This window comes from Hetaerina americana, unplaced genomic scaffold (assembly GCF_022747635.1).
Source record: "Hetaerina americana unplaced genomic scaffold, ioHetAmer1.1.p SCAF_3, whole genome shotgun sequence".
Taxonomy (NCBI): Eukaryota; Metazoa; Arthropoda; class Insecta; order Odonata; family Calopterygidae; genus Hetaerina; species Hetaerina americana.
This window is the reverse complement of record NW_027286874.1, coordinates 48,796,514-48,819,223: the sequence shown is the minus strand read 5'-3', so window position 1 is coordinate 48,819,223 and position 22,710 is coordinate 48,796,514. Positions and strand designations below refer to the sequence as shown.

The 22,710-nt window shown below is 33.0% G+C and overlaps 1 protein-coding gene across 8 annotated transcripts in view; it reads left to right on the top strand.

Moving 5' to 3' along the window:
- sls (sallimus) overlaps window positions 1-22,710 on the top strand; it is a 249,950-nt gene that overhangs the window by 62,452 nt on the left and 164,788 nt on the right. For all 8 annotated transcript variants that reach the window (XM_071587293.1, XM_071587296.1, XM_071587295.1 and 5 more), the window contains 17 exons: window positions 1,865-2,003; window positions 2,130-2,386; window positions 3,286-3,425; window positions 3,544-3,802; window positions 4,119-4,376; window positions 5,506-5,649; window positions 6,804-7,058; window positions 12,931-13,074; window positions 13,517-13,777; window positions 14,313-14,456; window positions 14,773-14,988; window positions 15,125-15,301; window positions 15,432-15,704; window positions 15,954-16,097; window positions 16,799-16,944; window positions 20,508-20,628; window positions 22,373-22,560. In XM_071587293.1, the coding sequence (XP_071443394.1) occupies window positions 1,865-2,003; window positions 2,130-2,386; window positions 3,286-3,425; window positions 3,544-3,802; window positions 4,119-4,376; window positions 5,506-5,649; window positions 6,804-7,058; window positions 12,931-13,074; window positions 13,517-13,777; window positions 14,313-14,456; window positions 14,773-14,988; window positions 15,125-15,301; window positions 15,432-15,704; window positions 15,954-16,097; window positions 16,799-16,944; window positions 20,508-20,628; window positions 22,373-22,560 (3,266 nt within the window). The remainder of the gene's footprint in view (window positions 1-1,864; window positions 2,004-2,129; window positions 2,387-3,285; window positions 3,426-3,543; window positions 3,803-4,118; window positions 4,377-5,505; window positions 5,650-6,803; window positions 7,059-12,930; window positions 13,075-13,516; window positions 13,778-14,312; window positions 14,457-14,772; window positions 14,989-15,124; window positions 15,302-15,431; window positions 15,705-15,953; window positions 16,098-16,798; window positions 16,945-20,507; window positions 20,629-22,372; window positions 22,561-22,710) is intronic.

Sequence of the window (22,710 nt, the reverse complement as noted above, 5' to 3'; positions counted from 1 at the left end):
GATGGTAGAGATTACCCAATACTAAGCCCAATGGCATGTGAAATTCAAACATTAGGGTAGGGGTTGATAGCAGTATGCATGGCAATATTATTTCCATCATTTTGTAAAATTTAGCGGAAAGAATATTATTTTAATGTGATAATTAATTCATACTAGTCATTTTAAATTATTATTAGATTTAGTGCCCTTGGAAATATTTAGCATCATGACAATGTAATGATTATAGTAAAATTCAGTAAATTCCAGAAAGTCAGTTGTGTTTAATGGTAGAAATAATTAGGCTATCATATAGAGGGTAAATAATTATTTACTGGAGAGGGTAACAAGTTCAAGGCATTCAGGAAGAATTTTGGAGACTATGCCCGACTATTGAGCTGGTGAGAGTATCAAATGTCAGGAACTGATAATAGCTTATGTTCTAGTCAGTTCATGTAGTCCAAAATGTCTCTGAGCTTTATAATTAGGATAGCATTATAATAAGATAAAGGGAAAAAATAATAGGTGCATACTTGGAAGAATGTGCTTTTTTGTGTTATCAGTTTGAATTTTAAGTGCTTCTCCATAATTTTTCATCCACATTTACAATTCACTTAGGTGTGATGTGTGCCCATCCCAGAAAGTTTGTCCATTAACCTGAAGATAAAAATGTATATTTACAAATAAATGTAGCTTAGAATTTATCCTTTAGCGAAAAATAATTACTGACAACTATTAGAAGCTGATTGGTTCATTTACATTTATATCTTAACTAAGAATATCATTAGAATACGCTTTAGAGCTAATGCTTAATAGGAGGCAAAGTATTGTACAGCTAATAAAATGAAAATCAAACTAGAGTTGCGTGAATCCTCTATTGATCTTCAGATATTTCACAGTTATGAAACTGAAGGCAGGTAACAAAAAATTTGTTCGCAATGGTTGTAGGCTAGGGAATCCTCAAATTTGGAGTATGTTGTAGCTAATTATCTTGTAATGCTGTAATTTAGGGATTTTATAGTACTGTAATTCCTAAAAGTGGCATATAGATGCTTATGGCATATCTCTCATTTTCAATCTTTTTAGCTCATGTAATAATTATTTACAAGTATTTTTTCAACACTAGAATAGCAATTATGAAGAGAATCATTTCTTTAACACAGTAACTATTTGCAATTTATGTCCCTTGCACCACTAACAATGACCTGCCATAGCATAATAAGTTTATTTGCTGGATTTTAGTCCTGGCTTGTAGCCTCTAGCAATTTCTGTGCTTATTCATAAAATATATTTGAATGATGTTCATAGGAAGACACCATTTGGATTATCTTTGTATATTTTGTTTACTCTATTCTCTTCTGTATTGTGGGCTATCATTTAATAAAATTTTATTTCCTAAATATCCTTTCTTGTGCTCATTGAACACCATGTGTAGTGTATTCTCCTTTAGAAGTTCATGTGATTGCTATCTTTAAAACTGTCAATCTTGACAATCATTTTAATGCTACCTCTAAAAAAACTGGGTTATTGTCCTTCTCCGACATGCCTATAAATCTTGGCAGTCATGGTGGTGGTTACAAGTTTGGATGCAGCAAATGGGTTCTTGATTCTTTGCTAAATTTGGTCATTAATATCTGTGTTTCTATACTAATCTACTATAAGCCAGTTCACAAGTAAATAATTGAAATGATGCTAAAATTTCCCTCAAGTGTGACCAATCTTACAAAATTGTATTTTTTGTGATGTTGAATAACAATCGTTTAATAGAAAGAAAATGGTCTAGATTTATTGTCATGTTTTTTATTTACAATTTTTTTATTATATCTCTAATCTGAATTAAGAATTAGATTCTCACTGAGTCCCTTATGAAAATAATTGCGTTTCACAGCCAAATCTGGTTTGTACTTGGATACTATGGATGAACAACGTCTGAAGAAAATTCGTGATCTTGAGTCATATGAAAGACCAGCTAAAGAAGATGTGCAGCCTCAAGAACAAAAGCCAGTATTTATCACACCTCTAAATAGGTAAAAATTGATGCCATTCTGTTTTGCATATGCATTTTTGTATACTCTTACTAAGTGAACTCTTTGAATAACTTATTTCTTGCATGTCCAATACTTATTTGATATCTTGGTTTTTTTATATTACAGCCTTGAAAATTTAAGAGAAGGTGAACATGCACATCTTGAGTGCAGGGTTGAGCCCATCAATGATCCTAATCTTCGAATTGAGTGGTTTGTTAATGGTGTTGCTATCAAAACTGGCCATCGCTTCCGTACAACCCATGATTTTGGATATGTTGCTCTTGATGTTTTATATACATATGCCGAGGATTCTGGTACTTACATGTGCAAGGCTACCAACAGAGTGGGAGAAGCTGTTAACACATGTACTATCAAGTGCTCAGGTTGGTAATATTATAGTACACATGATTTAACTCAGCTTCCTTAGACCCACAATGATAATAAAAATATATATAATCCCTTCTTTTCAAATGAAAATATGTGCTAACCAGATTCAGATGAGAAGTACCTTTTACATTAGGGCAGGTAACAGAAAATGTGATTTATAGTGGGCTGCTAATTAATGAATAGGATTCCCAAGATGAAATTGTTTGTGCTAATACCATTTGTTTGTGATTAACATGTGATGAGATATCTCATTACATATATATGAACCTAATGAGTAAATATAAATTGCATGATTTGCATTTAAAGTAAAAAATCTTAAATAAAATACTTTCAGTGCAAAATTTAAATTTATTAAATAAAAACCTCTTTTGATTTATGTATTTTGGTATATTCTCAAATGAAATATCTTAACTATGTGTATGGGAAGTGTTGCAGATGGCCTATTAGTTCCATGACATTAATAAAATTGCATCCACACTAGTAAATGTTTCAAAAGAGAAAAGTTCTGTTGGTGTATATTCATAGCTCTTCAAAAGTTCTGCATTTATGAGTTATTTCTCATGTGTTAAGGATATAATGGTCTCATTCTCCTAAGTCATGAGTTACATATAATAATTAATGAGTGCTAAACTATGATAAAGTTTTTGATGGCAAATGGGATTGCTATTTTAAATTATTATTTTTTCCGTTTGGGTTTTATCCAGTCATGAGAACAATCAGTTTTATAACAGTTTTGTGTACATTTAGAAGGCTGATCTTTATGTATTAATTTTGAATTAAGGATTTTTTGCACTGGAAAATGTGTTCTTTTAAGTGTCGTTAAATTATTTTTGCTAAAATCTTTTAGGTATACTTCCATTAGCTTTAATTGAGAAAATTATTTCTTTCCGTGCAGCTCGCCGTAGCATATATCTTGACTCACAACACCCTGAAGGCTTGGAGAAGATAAGAGATTTGGAATCCCAGGGTAAACCAACTCGCCTTGAAGTTGAAGAAGTTCCAGTCACACCTCCCAGATTTGTCACACAGTTGAGGGTAAATTAATAATTACCAGAATTTATTCTCTTGATTTTTAAAATTTTATATTTGTAGTCTAAAGTCTATGTGAGGATTCCCTTTTGTGTTTTAATGATTTTGTATTTAAAAATTTCAGGGAACAAATGAACTTTTGGAAGGACAGACAGCACACTTTGAAGCACAGGTTGAGCCTATACATGATCCTAATCTACGCATTGAGTTCTACCACAATGGCAAACCTCTTCCATCTGCCTCAAGGTTTCACATTACATTTGACTTTGGATATTTGGCTCTTGATATTGGCCACTGTGTACCAGAGGATGCTGGAGAGTATACTGCTAAAGCTATTAATGCTCTGGGACAGTGCACATCTACAATCAACTTGCAAGTCAAAGGTTAGTGTGGGAACAACGTAAGTCTCATCTAGTACAATTGGGATTCAAAGTAGAAGCGATTATTAAGTTTTGTATTTTAACATTTACAGTATGTATCGGAAAATATTTAAAAATATTGAGACTGTTATTTCTTGTGTATGTGATAACATTGATTCCTGGGTAAAAATTGCAATTTAGTTTAGGCTCAATATTTAATTTGATAAAGAAATTAATTTGATCTTGTCTAAGTATTTTCCAAATTTTATACTGTATATTATATTCATATTTTACCCTTTAAACTCCTCTTTAACATGAAATTGTATTGATTGATGTGCAGGTAAAAGTGGTGTCATCATTGAGTCTGCACGTCCAGAAGGTCTTGAGAAGATTCGTCAATTGGAGGATCATGCTGCATACAAGCGCCCAGAGGTTCCTGAGCAGCAAACATTCCAACGACCTGTTTTCACACAGCCCTTACAAAATATTGACACCATTGCTGAAGGGCAGACCGCCCACTTTGAGTGTCGCCTTATCCCTGTTGGAGATCCAACACTTAAGGTGGAATGGTTCAGAAATGAAAAGCCCTTGGAGACAAGTGAGTCGTCAAAACAATTTTTCAGATTATTAAGGGGAACTTCATTTTCAGATATTTTAATGCTTAATTTCAAAGAAATATAATTGGTTACTGCTACTGCATATGGTTGTTCTCTCTTAAATTTTTCAAAATGAGTTATAATGCGTATAAAAATGAGCAACAGTGATGGTGTTATCAAGTTGATTGAATCGCGACCTTATTCCAATCAAATCAAACCCAGAAAATATACGTAGTGTTAATGATGAATATTTGGGAGAGTGACCTTAATTATTGATTTGTAAATTAATTTCAATACAATCTTAGAATAAAGTTATTTAAATTTTTTAAAAACTTTTATTGGTGAGTATTATTAAAATCAATTAGATGGCTACATGCAGTTACGAATGGGTTTAAATAGAAAAAATGTTATAAAAATGCAGCAGAAGATGATTGTCCATCTACTTTAATCCTTAGGACCATGAAATCAAAATGATAATTTTTTATATTTTATATAATTTTAATCCTCTTGAAATAGTTGTAAATGTAGTACACTTGCTTCAGTATTATTCTATTACCTTGACATTGTCATATTACTACTGATAGTGGTATAAATCTATGTCATAATTTGTGCGATACTAATGGGGTGTCAGGGCATCACACTTATCATTAACATATCATGTAAATAAGTTGTGGATTCAAGTGCCACCAAAAATTGTGCCAATTGTAATAGTTTTCCTTTTAATTTCTGGAATGCCTGCATGGTTTCATGCATAGAGGGTACATATTTTCTTTCTGAAGTTTAATTTGCATGAATATTTTCCCTCTGAAGAGGAAATAATCATATAAAAAACTGGTATAAAAGCCCAGAACTTCGAAAACTCAGATGCCAAATGACCTCTCCCTTCTATGTACCTTTATATATTTATGACCCTTTTTTGTGTTTTTTAATAACTAATAATAATATACCCACAGAGTTATACTGTAGGAGTATTTTGATGTAAATGTAATTGATATTAATAGTGTTAAGTCTTTGAAGTTAGTAATGAATTTAAGAGAGTACACTATGCATCTTACTAAAAGTGACTATTTTACTATTGATAAGTCTCATTTTTATAAATTGTGTATATTTTCTTTACTTTTTAACTTTCAGGCTCCAGAATTACCAAGACTCATGACTTTGGATATGTTTCACTGGACATCACACATGTCCGAGGTGAAGATGAGGGAGTCTATATGTGCAGAGCTTCAAATGCCTTGGGTGAAGCCGTAACAACTGCTTCAATGAAAATAAAAAGTAATACTTGATTTAGTCTAAATTTCTCTCGTACCTTATTAGTAAAAAATGCCAATTCCCTAAATTCATGGCAGTTTGTTTGGAAAAAAGTAATTGTATACTATTTCTTCATATTTCTAATTGATCAAATATTTCATCGCCCACACATTTGTAATGACTAACCTAATGGTAGCTTGGATAGATGTTGGATGTATTATGATCTTGCTGGCCCCAGTGGTGGCAGGGTAGCATCATCACCTACCAACCCAGAGGTCGCGGGTTCAATTCCCACCTAGGTGGATTTTCCTCAATCCAGGGCTTGGTTGTATGTAATTGTCTTTAATGCAATGTCTGTAAAGTAAGGGTTAGGTGAAAGAAGGAACTATAATTCTGAATCTCGCCCAATCAAGTCGATAAATAAATAAAATTAAAAAAGTAAATGTACCTGAGCTCATACGGAGCTGAAAATCTGAATAGAGCTGCTTTGTTTCCCTCAATTATTTCATCTGACCGCAGAAAAACCACTGTACTACAAGTTCATTCTGCTGTTACTATAATGCACTTTTAAATTGCTACGTGTATTACCCTCTTTTGGTAAAAACAAAGAAAAGTGGATTAACAACTTGAGAAACTTCTTATAGAAGTAGACTGATAAAATCTTAACCTTGAAGATGCATTGAGTTTTGAACTTTACAAAAGAAATTTTCTAAAAGTGAGGGTGGAAGGCAGTTGAACTACTTATTAGCTAAACATGTTTTTATTTGTAATATTCCCTTCTAATTTTGATTCTTGAAACTTCTTACCATTGTTCACCATTATTTTCATGTGAAATTCGTTAATAAATCAATTTTAATAGATGTACCACACATCTTAAATAATTGTTTTAGGATAGAGCAGAAGAAGATAATTTGTGAAAATAAGTATAAAATCATGAGAAGTGAGAATAAATGACAAAAAACTGTATAGTGTAATACCTTATAGAAGTCAGTTTTTACTGCAGGGATTGCTTATTATTGATTCTATTCAAATATTTAAAAGTCACTTAACAAAGAGCAGCTCAGTGCAGTCCCATAAATAATTTTTCTGCTCATGGAATAGAGCGAAATTTAAATAATTATTCATACAAAACAGAATGGAAAAAAAACTGCTATAAACCCTTCTGAATTCTATTATAGCAAAAGCAGATATTCAGCTGGAGACACAGCATCCCGAAGGCATGCGTAAGATACAACAACTTGAAGAAGGTCGCGCTCCTCAGCGAGCTCCAGAAGCAGATAGAGTATTTGAAAAGCCTATCTTCACTCAGCTTTTAACTGGCCCTGCAGAATGTCCCGAAGGCCAAAATGCTCACTTTGAGTGCAGAGTGGTTCCAGTCGGAGATCCAGACCTTCGTTTAGAATGGTTCGTCAATGGTGTCGAACTAAAGATGGGTAAGTTCTAGAGTTATTGCTTTGCAATGACTTCTCCTTTAAAAATACATTCATGTTTTTGTTTATGTTATATTTATCAGTAATAACTATTGTAAAGTACATGCATGTCTTAGTGTTGTTTGAAAACAAAGCAAGATATATTGTGATATATCTGCTTCTTCAAAACTTGTAATTGTTGATGATTAATATACTATTAAATAATCAGCGTATACAGGTATATTTTATGCATAGATTTGAGCTAAACTTTATGAATCATCACTGGCAGAATCCTATTGACTAAAAGTTTAAAATTTAATGAAGTTGGCGCTGCTTGACTGGATAATATCAGGGAAGAGAGGGAGAAGAAGAAATTTATACAACTGTGACAAGACTGGGTAACGTTGGATTCATCAGAAGTTTTCTTCCAAGCAAATATACTTCGGAAATAATTAGAGAATTGGGAGATTTCTTCTAAAAATAATTTTATTTAGAATTCACGTCAATACATTTGTTTAAAATTAATTATTTTTGCGAGAAAAGTGTGATTGCATTGCAAGTTTGAACATAAAGGAATAACAGGGATGAGATTATGGAGGAGCATATTTTAGGGGAACTGGCAGTTAGGATTTTTTGTGATTAGGCATGTTGGTCTATTTTTCATTATTATGTAATTGAGCAATTCCTCGGAATGGTGTTTAGCAGCTCATTTGATTTAGCAGCTCATTCTCTGCCAATACCTTCATTTAGTTGAGCTTCATTTCCTAGGAGTGGCAGAATTTTTCAGTGGTATCCCATTTCCTACTTGGAAGGTGTAGAGAGCACTTCAAATGGAACACTGAATCTCTTAGATGGAGCATTTAGTTGTGGACCTCTCCGCACCTTTCATTAGTGGTGGGCTAATACCGACATCAGTTTTCATTCTACCCTTCACCCACCTATCCCTAATAGTGCAAATGACCTTAGGTCTTTATTATCTGCGATAGGAAATGCTCCTTAAAATTGTTTCACAATAGAAAGAACTACCATCTTGCTTATTTATTTAAATGTTCTGGTATGCATCCATTATGTTTTGAATTTTCTTTTTCGTCTACTTGCAGTGGTCGTTTTCTGTTTCAATAAACATTTGAATGATAAATTTGGGATGTAGATTACATTTGTCAAAGGCAAGCAAAGGGTAAATCTTATTGTATCTTAATATGTCGGAATGTGATTTCTTTGGGGTACTGTACATCCTGAAGCATTGAATTTTCACTTCATTCCTCTTACTCTCTTTTCCATTGTCGAGAACGTCAACTTGTCAAAGCCAAACTTTGCTGCCAATAGGAGTGTGTTAGTGTTGTTTTAACAGAAATGTGCCAGTTGTGTGGCATTTCTTCGGGCATACATATTTGGTTTATTTCCAAAATAATAGGTGTGTTTTAACTTTATCCCTACTAAGCCCATTACTTTTGTCTTTTGTTGTTAATTTGAATTTTGATAGAAATATCTGTCCACACAATTAATATTTCCACAATTTACTCAAACATTAATTGTTATGATGACATTAGTTACTTTTCTCCTATTGCTTGATAACTCTGTAACAGTAACTTCTAATGATAAGTGTGTTGTAAATGAAAAACTTATCTCTTTCAACATTTTTTTAAGGAATGTGCAAGATTTTGATATTTGTTCCTAGCATTATATGTTTAAAAAAATCAAAATATTATTGATATAATATTTATCCTCATTTTTTTAAACTGTAATATCTTGAATTAATGAAATTCAAAGGACACAGAAATGGCTAATTTAGGCTTGTGAATGCAGGAGTAAATCTTATTTACATTATTTGTTGGGAAAGGTGTTCTCCTGCATCAAAAAAACATAAAAATCTGAAAAATTGAGGGGTTTTGGCAAGTATTCTGAAAAGTTAGTTTTTGACACATTTCACGTAGGAAATCACATTTCACTTCTATGCTAGTCAAAATTTGAAATTTTTAATTGTAATGACAAGATATGATCTTGAAACTTTGAAATATTGCAATGATCTATTAAGTTGACATATTCCATTTAAAGCAGATTTTGATTTTTTTTGTTTCAATTTGTGTTTGGGAGGTGGAAAATTTTTCTGGCACAAGGATCGAAATCCACTTGACAGTAGTTCAATAGCCACCTAGAGTCATTTAGGGAGTTTTTGTATATATTGAGGTACTTCTGGAATGTTACTTAGGTCATCATGAATAACTCTGAGGCTCTCATTTTATGGAGGTACATAAGGTTTAGGTTTTACTTTACATAATAGGTAATTTTGTATTTAATATCCCAATGCCATCTCGCTACAAATTCATTAATTCAAAAATGGTGTATAGTCAATAAGATTGGATTATTACTGATTTCAGGCAGGCATACTAAAGGTTGATCTCATTTATTTAACAAAAACCTTTTCTCTAGTGTTTATTTGTTCTAGAACTCAATTTTCCCATTGAAATCTTGCACATTTATTAATATGCCAGTAATATTGCCATGTACATATATATTTTCAGATGATAGATGTTTAAGATTTAAAAAATGCTTATTCCCAGTACATAATGGAGGCTAGTGTCATATTTAGGTAATACTTAACTTTCCATGTACTAAGGAAAATATAATCTCCTCCCTTTTGCAGCAGTATGCACTTTGAAATTGAATTGTGCCGTTTTGCTATGTGCTACTGTGCTTAATAAACATGCTCATTTCTTTTACTGTACAACTTGGGGATTGGATCGACTTGGTCCTGCCTGAATACTACCTTGATCAAAAATTTCCCGGAATTTATTCAGAAAATTAAAAATACAAGTTTATTCATCTAAATCTATATTGTCCCCTTCAAAGTAATCCCCATCGACTGCAACACACTTATGCCAGCGCTTGATCCAATCCTCGAAACATTTTTTATATTCGGTTTTCGGTATGTCCATCAGTGCTTCCTGCGATTTTTCCATTACTTCCTCTCGGCTGCTAAAACGCGTTCCCCGTAATGGTTTTTTAACTCGATTGAACAGAAAGAAGTCACAGGGAGCCAAATCAGGTGAATTCGGTGGCTTTTGGATGGTATTTGTTGCATTTTTCGTCAAAAAATTACGAATAATGATAGCACTGTGCGACGGTGCGTTATCATGGTGCAAAATCCACGAGTTTTCTGCCCACATTTCTGGTCTCTTTTGGCGAATTGCTTCACGCAAACGTCTCTTAACGCCCAAATAATACTCTTTGTTTACTGTCTGGCCTTCTGGCAAAAATTCATGATGCACTACACCGTTGTAATCCATGAAAACCGTCAGCATTGCCTTCTTTTTTGACTGAAAACGACGTGGTTTTTTTGGTCTCGGCTCATTTGGTGAACGCCAAACTTTACTTGCCTGATGTCTGGATTGCGTGTCGTACTCATAAACCCACGTCTCGTCTCCAGTAATGATCCTTTTGATGAATGTGGGATCGGATTCAGCCTCGCAAATCATGTCTTTTGCGACGTCAACACGGTCTCTTTTTTGCATGAAATTGAGGTCTTTTGGCACCAACTTTGCTGCTACACGACGGAAACCCAAATCATTAACCACAATGTCTTGGGCGGATCCATAGGCAATGTTCAAGTCCTCCGCTATTTCTCTGATGGTTAATTTGCGGTTATTGACCAACATTTCTTTTACTTTATCAATTTTTTCACCGACTTTCGATGTCGATGGTCTGCCACTGCGTTCATCATCTTCGATTGACTCACGACCACTTCTGAACCGCTCGTGCCACTGGTAAACGACCGTTTTTTTTAGAGAATCGTTGCCGAAACACTTTTCCAACATTTCCAACGTCCGTGCGCCACTAAATCCGTTTTTTACGCAAAATTTAATACAAGTTCGTTGTTGCAAATTTAAATCCATTTCTGAAATTGTAAAAAATCGCCAACACACACAGAGATAGATGTACTCTTGGCTACGTAACTTTTGCAAATGTCAAGTTATGACACTAAGATTTAAAGGGAATATCAGCAACAGATGTACCAATTTAACAAAAAAAACAGAACTCAAATCGGAACGACGGGAGCGGCACACGGTGGTTATTCCGGGAACTTTTTGATCAAGGTAGTATGTCACTACTTGAAGTTGAGAAAATTAAATGGCATTTGTCATCTATTTTTAAGTTATTCAGAACCTAACCATTTGTTTCAGTGTTACGTATTCATACATACCGTTTGCTTACCTTAAAATGTTAATAACTTTAAATAGGTAAAGTTTATTTATCATCTCAATGTTGTCCTAATATCTGAATTTATGTAACAAATGTAACATAACAGGAACAGATAACAAGTTTAAATATAAATTAATTGTAAATATTCTCTAATAAATGGAATTTCATGGTGTGAGACATTCTGAATCAATTCATCCTTAAATGTGAATCATTGTTATAATAGGTAAAATTGTGTATCTTGATTTCAGATAAATTTGGATATTTCCAGAACACACAACCACCAGGTATTTGATTATTAAAAGATTTATGCCTGTATAAAGGTGGTGGATATTTTGGTGGTTGGTTTAACTATGGTGTTGGGTATATGACTTTTTTCTCTAATTTGGGTACCATTAGAGCATCCATGCTGTCTTTCAAATTCCACTTAATTTATGTTATAAGTAGATTCCAATTGCAATTTTTAGGGCAGCCTTGATTATGATTGATTGCATCTTATATATTCTAGTTGTCAACTTGTTGGATATCAATTTTCCCATCAGGGGGAAGGATAACAGCAAGTCTAGCACCTGAATAAGTTTGCTCTTTACGAATAATCATAATATGTCATATGAGAAATGATAAATATCAACTATGAATTTGTTTCATTTAACTAAATGCATGTTTGATACCTTTCAGAATGATAATGTAATGCCTTGTGATAGTAATTATTGATCAACATTTTCCTCATTAATTTAATTAATGCATCATAAAAAATATGATAAAATTTTAAGGTAAGATTGCATTAGGTTTATTGATCAACTTCGCTCATGTAGAATAAAATTGTTCTTTTAATTCAAAATGATTTAACTTACAGATCTTCATTTATATTTATAGTCTTTTTAAAGTATTTTCATTATTGTGTAGATAGTTTAATGGTATTATTCCATTCCATGTCTTTTTTGTGTGCCCCTTGATCTATCATCTAAAATAATAAAGGTATTTTTCAGTAACATGGCAAAGAACCTAATCTTACCAACCTCACTATAAAAGTTTTCAGTCTGGATGGGGGGTGTTGCCAAAAATCAAAAATACTTGTACTCCTTCCTTTAGTATTCCCACAATATTGATTTAGTACATTATAACTTAGGAGCAAAATGATCATTGAATCAGTCCAATGTGATAACTCTGGAAAGCAATGCATTTGCTAAATTCTATCCAGGTACATGAGCCTAATTAATTATCCTCCTCAGAATTCAAGGTTGTCAGTATTTTTCCACGGCAACACTCTTTAACTCATGGGTGCAATCTGCATTATCTCACTGAAGTGTAGACACTGTTTGTTTACCAAACCTTCATCAAGGAACCTGGGATTCTTTTAGTTAGGCTTCCATATTCCGGGTCCATATTAGCAAGGGTTTACTGCATAATAAGTATAAATGACACATGTAAGTCTGTGATTCGTGCATTATTGTCTAATTTCAAATTTTTCATATAAAACAGTGAGGAACACTCTCAAAATGACTTCTTTTTTTAGAAGTTTGTAGTATCCTTAATATATGCTAATTGTACTGGAATTGTATTCAGCTTAGTGACACAAATATTCAATGCACCTTTAATGTAGTTTTATTGATAACCTTTAACTTTTTCATAGGCAAAGATCAAATGGATTATATTCTATTGAATGTAGTAATAACTTTGTGGATTATTTTAATTCTAGGTTCACGATTCCATGTCACTCATGATTTTGGATTTGTCACATTGGACATAAATGGACTTGTTCCCGAGGATGCTGGGCTTTACACTTGCAAAGCTATCAACAAAGCTGGAGAAGCAGTGACATCCACATCTCTTAAAATTGGGCGTATGTATTTATTTCTAATAGTATGTAAAAGTATTTCCCCCATAATGATTTGGTTAAAGATACAGGTTAATATTATTGTTAAGTGTGTTAAAATCTGATTAATGTTAAAGAAGTCCTATGGGCCTGTAAATTATTTTTTGCAACTGGTAGAATCTAATTATAAAAGCAGCTTACAATCTGAAAAATCACTTGCTATTTCAAGTTCCCGTTAATACTGATGGTGATTTATGATGCATCAGTAACCATCAGTAATAAGGATAACTCTTCATGGCTATTCTAAATGAACAGCGCCAATGTTTTATTGTAATTTATAATGATCGATAGCAAATGTTATGAATAATAATCAAGATTAGGAGAGAAAACAGCTTACATTTTCCATGTTTTAATAGGTGATTGAAAATTATGATTTTATTAATAATTGATTTCCTTACTTTTTTGACAGAACGCTCTGCTGTTGCTGGTGAACCACTTCAACCGGATGCTTGGCAGAAAATCCAACTCAAAGAGGCAGAAATGGCCAATAGAGTACCCAGGCAGTTTATGGATGAAGCACCTCAACAGGCTCCTGTCTTCACAACACATTTAGTTAACCAAGAAGGCCTGACTGAAGGTCAACATGTGAGATTGGAGGCCCAAGTTGAACCAAGAGCTGATCCACACCTCAAAGTCGAGTGGTTCAAAAATGGAGTCACGTTGACCACAGGTACTCTTTGTGTATCATGTCACATTTATTTCCTAGTGTTTGACAAATCTGTAAACCTGTGCAGGAGTTAGGAAGATAATGATTAAAAAAATGTGCCATTTGTAATTAAATCATTGCTAAGTGTGCCTTTTTTCTTGTGCCTTAAAGTGATTTGTCGGAATCAGCTTCCCAAACAAAAACTGCGAAAACAGCAGAGCTTGGTTATTTTTTTCATAAGGACAATCACTGAACATTCTAACCATGAAGATATCTTGACAAGGATAGTTTTTAAAGAAGGATATTAAATTTTTGGGATTAATTTCCATTATAAATTATGATTATATTTGTAAGAGATTTTATTTTTATCTTCCATTTGTATTAATAATCTTAGGTTTTGAAAATGATGTACAAATGAGAAAAGCTATTAGAGCAGAAATGAAATTTAAGTGTTTACAATCCCAATATACTAGGTATACCTTATGTTCTTTTTTGAATGCAAAAATCCTATGCTGAAGTTTCATTAAAATTAAGTAATGCATTGATCTTTTAACTTCAGGAACACGTATAAGGAGTACTTTTGATTTTGGATTGGTAACATTTGATGTTAGTGGATTAAGGCCAGATGATTCAGCCATTTACACCTGCAAAGCTACCAACCTCTATGGAGAAGCAGTTTCAACATGCACTCTTAAAGTTGCAGGTAAGCCTCAGTGCAAACATGGTGCATGCCCTGAATGCATATTCTAATAATTATGTGAATTTTTTAATATAATGTGAGCCTAGCTCTTGGCAGTAGAAAAAGCTGTTGCAATTTGGACTGCCAAATAATTTTGCTCTATTATTCACTGGCAGTGTATGTATTCACTGCATGTATGGAAATTCAAGAAAATACTTAAGGAACTTCATTTGTAATTTGTAATGTTTTATACTAAACCTATCTTGTCAAAATTTTGTTATATATTAATCATTTGTTCATATTCGCAAAGTAAATCCATATTTGTTTGTAAATCTTTCAGATCGTCATTGGCTACTTGGTAATGCTATTCATCCAGAGGCTCTCAAACGAATCGAGGACTTGGAAAGACCTCATGGTGATCGTGCAGATTTCCCTGAGCCAACTTTTGAATCCCCTGTCTTTATCACACATCTAAATAATGTAGAACTGAAAGAAGGAGAAACTGCTCATTTTGAATGCAATGTGGAACCATCCAAAGATCCCACATTGAAAATTGGTGAGCTTAATACATATGTTATACTGAAATGTGTGTGCAATGCACACAATTATAATTTCATAAAAACCTAATTGTAAATTTGATCAGTACTGTAAGCTGTGGCATATCTTATCCCCATGTTTATCTCTTCTTTTAGAATGGTTTTGTAATGGAAAGCCACTTCCTGCTGGAGCACGTTATAAGACCACCCATGATTTTAGCTATGTTTCACTAGATATTACACATTGCTATCCAGAAGACAATGGAATTTATATGTGTAAGGCAACAAATTCCAAAGGCCAGGCTTCAACATCTGGAAGTCTCCGTTGCACAGGTACATGCTTCATTACAGGCTTCAGTAAAAGATCCGTCTGCTCTACTTCTATTTACAATCTCATCCTTCATTTTTAGGATACTTCAGCACCACTTTAGAACTGATATTTATTTATACAAATCATTTTCAGGTAAAACTGATATTTATCTTGATACCCAGCATCCTCAGGGAAGAGAAGGATTGGAGAAAATTCAAGAGGCTGAGGAAGCATATATGTCGAAATATCAAAGGCAACCTTCAGGAATGGAAGCTACTTATCCTAAACCAGAATTTGTGGTACCATTAGAGGCCCAATTTTCAATAAATGAGGCTGCTCCTCTACATTTGGAGTGCCAGGTTGAGCCAAAAGAAGATCCTAATCTTAAAGTGGAATGGTATTTCAATGGAAAGGCTCTGGAACATGGTGAGAAATTTGGTTGTGTATTTTCACTTATCATTTTCATTGTTTTTAAATGAGCACTCTATGCATTTGCTTTTTATTGTTGTTCTTGTTATTTAGACTGATTTCTTACATTGTATGAAACAGAAATGTGAATTTAAAAATAACCTGCTAAATATTTTTAATTGAATTGAAAAAATAAGTCTACATTTACTAGTATTATTCTATATAGAACGTGTATAACATTTTCCTTCATGTGTATATAAATAATAGGCTCAAGATTCAAGATGACCAGTGACTTTGGATTTGTGACCCTTGATTTGACTGATGTGTATGAACGAGACCAAGGCTTGTATACATGCAAGGCCTATAACCTAGCCGGTGAAGCCTTTACATCCACAACAATTTACTGCGTCAGTAAGTATTAATCATTCTGAATAGCTGAAGGCTCATTATATTTGCTGCTTTGCCACAGAAATTCCAGGAGTTTATTAGATCATTCTATGAAATGGTTGTATTTTTTTGCTTTATTTTTAATCTTTGGATTTGATTACCGTCACATCATGCTTTCTCAGGCCCTTTCAGTAACCTCTTATCATTCTGATTTTAGCCAGCCACAGTATTTAATTCTTGAAAAGGCTGGGGAAATTAATTATGGATTTGGGAAACGTGAAGTCCAAGAAATTATTGAAATACTATGCTGTTATGAGATTGTGGCAGTAAAATTACCATAAAATACACAATTTATGTGATGATTTAAAAATTCTTGTTGGTAAATGCATAATACAACTTGCATGTGTGGTAAAATAAATATTGAGAATATTTTTGGTTGTCATTATATTGAGTCGACATAAAGTAAATTGTGATTGAGTGAATATGTAGTTATTTAACTGCTCTGATATCATCAAATCTAAATTAAATAATTGGATTGCCTAAAGTTTCACTCTGACAACTAGCTCTCTATGGAATTTTATTTGTGAACATTTAAGTATGGCTTGAAAAACTAGGAATGTTACGGTGACTTAATAAATCAAGAATTGTAGCAACCACTTATAAATATATATGTAGCGTGTCCTTAAAAACAATTACATCATGCATTACTTTTCCTATCACTTCAGCCAAAGAAAGCCTTATTGAGAAGACACAACATCCAAAAGGAACAGCTGGTTTGGAAAAGATTCAAAATCTGGAAGAGTCCTTGAGAAGACAAGAGGGTGCTGCCCCTGAAGGAGAAGAAGGACACCCACCAAAATTCACATCCCAGGTATTATATTATTTATGACTAGAAGAGGGATTAAGCTCTGCAGTTTTCAACGAAAACTTAGCTTATAGGACAGCTATCTCCCAATCAGCACAAGTCCTCATGCTAGCTACAGAAAGTGAAGTCACTTAGAGTAGATCATTAAAATATTACACTTTCACCAATTGCAAGATGGAATTTATAATTCAGTTTGCTCATGTGATGATATTATTACTGATAAATTGAGTTATTGCTCACAAATTTTACCACTTGTCTTGTACACGCTTTGTATTATGTATTGTATGTGCCTAAAATACACATTTAAATGAGTTACTATATGTGATAGATAATTAGAAAGGCATTATCTCAATGCTCCATTAATTTAATGAAACTAAAACAAGTGTGGTGAAAAAATCAGTGTGCTAAGTTATGAGTACACGTGTAGGATTAGTGCACGCGTGGAACTGTTTTAAACTATAAAATTTCATTAATTTAATTGTATACATTCCTAGTTAATCTATTGAGACTCAAGATTAATGGTTCATGTGAATTTTAAGTTAACTAATCCTATCTCAAGTGGATTATTTTAGAACTTAAATTACATTATATAATTATTAGATTAAATTAAAAGAGATACATGAGGTAAAAATTCATGGTAAGGTGTATTAATTAATTAATATTGAAAATGAACTCATATGAGCAAAAGTGTTTTCCTCACATGAGGAAAACACTTTTGGACATCAACAAACTTCTCATTTAAGGTGATGGGTTCATTTTTTTACTACCCATTATCCTAAAACAATTTTCGTAATTGTTGGGAATTTGCATTTATACATATTTTCACATCTTTTATTATATGTCGCCCTATAGTTGAGGGTAAGAATCCCACATGAATTTCTACTTGTTGTACTGTTATTACTTTCCATATGGGAATTAAAAAAAAATATAGTCAGTTAAAAGTGTCGGGAGTATAATGATGGAATTTTTTTATTGCCACTCCCTAGACATTCCATGAAAGCATAATAAAAATGACATGAATCGAAGAAGAGTCTCTTTTAATCTTAATTCTTACTGTAGCAATTAGATAGTAAGAGAAAACCATGTATATGAGGTGGCATAAAGAATAGTTTTTTTTAGATTAATAATTACCTGATGAGATCTTCAGAAATATGAACCTTTTCATAGTTATATCTTACATTCTATCCATTTCCTATTGTTATCAGCTAAGACAATGTTTATTTTTTATATTTAATGATCATTTTTATGTCCAAAATGTGAGTCCTAATCTTATGTGAAAGAGAGGACCTTCTGATATTTTATACCTCTAATACTATGAGTTTTTGTATGTATTTTGTCAAAATCATAACGACTATATATTTTTATGCATAGTAAAATTCTTCAATCAGTTACTAAACAAGGGGTATAAATTCCCCTAGCCATATTTTAGTTTTAATTGCTAAGCATTTAAGGTCAATGTCAGGCATTATATGCACAATGAATATGACTTAATGGCACTGAAAAATCATAAACATTGGTTTTTTACCAATTAGTTAAGTGGGTATGAGTAGCATTTTTGTGTATAAAGTTTTATTTTTATTTTTTTATATTACTTAATTTGAATTTTTGCATAAAAAAAACCTATTTTATTTTCCAGCAACTTATAGGGTTTCATCCACAAGATACTGAGCAGGTATTTTTTTAATAATTATCTGGTGAAGGTTTTTTCTCATTATTTTGGGTGCATATATATTATGTGATTGTGTAGATGCTTTGGGGCTCTAATGGTTAGCTTCAGGTGGTGATAGTTGTATTAAAGAATTCTATATTCCTGCAGGCTTGTTTTATAATTTAGGTTTTTTGGAACACTTGAGTAAGAAATGAGAGAACTCCCTTAGTCTTTTTTTTCTAGTCCTGGTCTGTTTAGTGCACAAAAATTCACTGCACTCAGTATGATTCATAGTAATCAATATGTATTAACATTAATCTGTATTTATGATAACTCTAGTGAGATTTAGATCAAAAAAATATTTCATATCTTTGAAATTGTGGTCATATTTTACCTAAGCTGTGCTACAAAATAAGAAATATCCTATGATGGTGGCTAGAGACTATTCAGTTGATATGATGGATATTACATGCTTTTAATTACCTAAGCAAAATAAAAATAATTAGGTTTTATTCTATCAATCATTTAAATTTAATGTAAAGTTGAATGGTTAATCCTTAAATATATAAATTGAATGCCTATTAATGTATTTGCCATGTACATTGCTAAGTTAGGTGCATTAAAGCATAAGGTTTCAAAATCTGACTAAAAATTGATAAAAACATATTGCGCTTTTTCAAACATGTTGTGACCAAAAGTGTGTCAATAAAGACTTGCCACACTTTGGTGAACTAAGTGCTGATTGCCTCACTATTAGCAGATTGTTTGCCCTGTATGACATGAACCTTTTTGAAAATTTCACAATAAATTTTTATTATACGTGTGTAAAGAAAATAACCATTTGGTGATGAAAAGCTTTCTAGATGATCAGGATATTACCATTCTCAAGGCTATTATCAGCTAGGATCTTTCCCCTGTACTACTGTGGTAGCTACATCTGAAACTATGCTATTGTTCAGAAACTTTGAATGGAATGCTTTAGTTGATAATTCTAAAGGCCATTTGACTTGCCAGCTTATTTGGAACTGAAGAATTAGTCTTGTTTTAGGGGTGGCTTGAGAGGAAATGTCGAAAAACTGATGTCAAGCAAAATTTTACATAAATATCTTTACAAATAAGGAATATTATTACAAATTTGACCCGCTTAGGTGTTCAGCAGTTCTGTGTATGTTAATTTTTCTCAGTCCAGATATGGATTAGTACAGAATAATTTATTTTATTTAAATATACTTATTTTAACTCCAGTTCAAGATTATAGCTTCCAAGGAAATCACAAAATAAGAATTCCATGCTATAAGAAGTTAATGGTGAACTACAAGAGCTACTCCTAACTACTTCTAATCCAATATACCTTCTTGTAGCCTTATAAAATGGTATCCTGGTTAATTTCATCTAATCTAAAGTTTTATATTAAAAATTAGCGTATTATTAAAAGATATCATTAAAAATAACTTAATGCTGACATGAAACCAATTTTAAAAGTAACACGGAGAAATGTATACTAATTACTACTAATCTTTAGGGTAAAAGAAAAATTTCATTGGCATTTTTAATTCAAATAATTACTTAGTATATTTACTACTAACAATGTCGCTAGTCTAGTCACCTGCTTTTTAAGAAACTGTAGTCTGTGGACTTCATGCATTCAATGTTAAGGTCTGCTCTCTATTTTGTACAACTAAGCATTTTAATTATAAAGGAGGGGCAATGAATGTATGAGTAAACTTGTTCAACTATATATTATTTCATGTTGCGCAGTGATAGTTTCTACTTAACACTCAATAGGTGATGGGAAAAACATAGTTATATGTTTCATATTGTTTTCCAGAACTTTTTTTTTGAAAACTGGCTTAATTTGTATTATTAAGATTATTTCTCCATGTATTGGAGTAAACTAATATTGAGGAATCCCCTAATTTAGTTCCAGAATCTGGCCAACTTGAGTGAAGGAGATATTGCACACTTTGAGGCATCTCTCACACCTGTCGGAGATCAGACTATGGTGGTGGAATGGCTCTACAAGGGAGAAGTGCTCAAAGCAAGTATGTATCATACAATGAATTTATGGTGTTTTTTCATGTTTACTCTGCATGATATTAATCATGTTGAAATAGCTATAAAAACCAATTTAGCAGGTGATTTCCAAAAAAAGATGCATAATGGTGTTTGCCATCAAATCAAGGACATTTTTCATGCTCCTGTGCACTATAGAATGCTGGAAGAATTTTCCATAAATTTTGTAATCAATTTTTTAAAAGAGGTTCATTACCATTGTAAGGGAGCAGTTATGGAACTCTTGTTAAATATATATTTGGTTCAGTTTGATATATAAAATATGTTAAATGCTTTGTTTATAACCAATCTATCACTGTTACAAATAAGTACAATATCAAAGCATGTTTGCAGGCAAAATAGTAGCTTCATTGTTATGATATCACCTTAAAGAAATGGTAGAATTGGATGGTAATATATGTATAGATGTATTCATGTAATACGATTTTGATATTCAGTGGATAGTTAATAGTGGTGAATTAATTCGTAATATGCACAGATATGCAAAAAAGTTAGTTCAATATGCATTGCAAAATTTTGTTCCTCAAATAAGAAAAGTATTTTTACCTTGAAAGCGATATCATTTAAGATAATAAATGAAAAAGAAACACTTTGTTCCAATCCACCACTTTATTACAGGTACGACTAGTTTCGACGCTACGGCGTCATCCTCAGGTACAAAGTTTAAAGTCACAATCATTGTTTTTATACCCTCTTCTGGAAAGGGTGGGGGAGTTGTGGGAAGAGGGGGCGGGGAGGGGAGTATGGGGGTAGGTACGAAAGAATGTGGGAGAGGGTAGGAAACACCAGGAAGAGTTAGTGAGTGGGGGGGATTGGAAGGTGGGTTAAGAAAGGGGAAAATTTCATTGGTCAGTATAATTTGAGTCAAAGGCTAATGGGGATAAAGGTATGGGTTAGGAGTCAATGGGAGTTAGGGGGAAGGGGTTACAGGTTCTGTTTTTCTGTTATTGCTAGGGAGGCTTCCAGGAGAGGTGATGCGTTCTCAAACAGAATGTCATTGAGTAAAGGACCCTTAACTCCCATTGACTCCTCACCCGTACCTTTATCCCCATTAGCCTTTGACTCAAATTATACCGACCAATGAAATTTTCCCCTTTCTTAACCCACCTTCCAATCCCCCCTACTCACTAACGCTTTTCCTGGTGTTTCCTACCCTCTCCCACATTCTTTCGTACCTACCCCCGTACTTCCCTCCCCACCCCCTCTTCCCACAACTCCCCCACCCTTTCCAGAAGAGGGTATATATACAATGATTGTGACTTTAAACTTTGTACCTGAGGATGACGCCGTAGCGTCGAAACTAGTCGTACCTGTAATAAAGTGGTGGATTGGAACAAAGTGATTCTTTTTCATTTTTTAAAATGAACTTCCACAAAGTTGAGGCTGAAACTATTGAGATCATTTAAGATATTGAAGAAGATGGGACAACTCGGCAGAAATTTTGTGAAAGAAGTTTTAAAAGTTGCCCATGCTATATTAGGACTAGGATATATCAAAGCCCTTGAATTAAAAATTTTCAATAACCAACGGAAAATATATTTTCCAGAATCCTTTAATTTTACATGATACATTTCAGAAAACATTTAGTGATACAAGTGAACTTTTGACTTGTATTTGGAATTGGATAAGTTAACCTTCATTTGTTTGAAGTATGAATGAAAATGCCATTTTGTAATGATAAAGTTTCATCATTCTCAATTATTGTAATTACAGGTCACAGAATAAGAACAGTCCATGCTTTTGGAATGGTTGTTTTGGAGATTTTAGGAACTAAGATAGAAGACTCTGGTGAATACACTTGCAGAGCAACAAACAAATGGGGTCAGGCTGAAATGAGTGTAAATCTGGAGTGTGTTGAGAAGACAAAGGGCCAGAAGCCTCAGTTTACTACTCAACTGAAGGTAAACTCAATTTTTGTTATCTCCAAATGTAGACTTTCTTGGACATTATTAATCAGTAAAATTAACCTTATGGGTAGCCATATGTAAAAGATATTTATATCCAAAACTTTTCTCGGACTGTGCTATCAATGTGTTAAGGTCAGAAGCCAA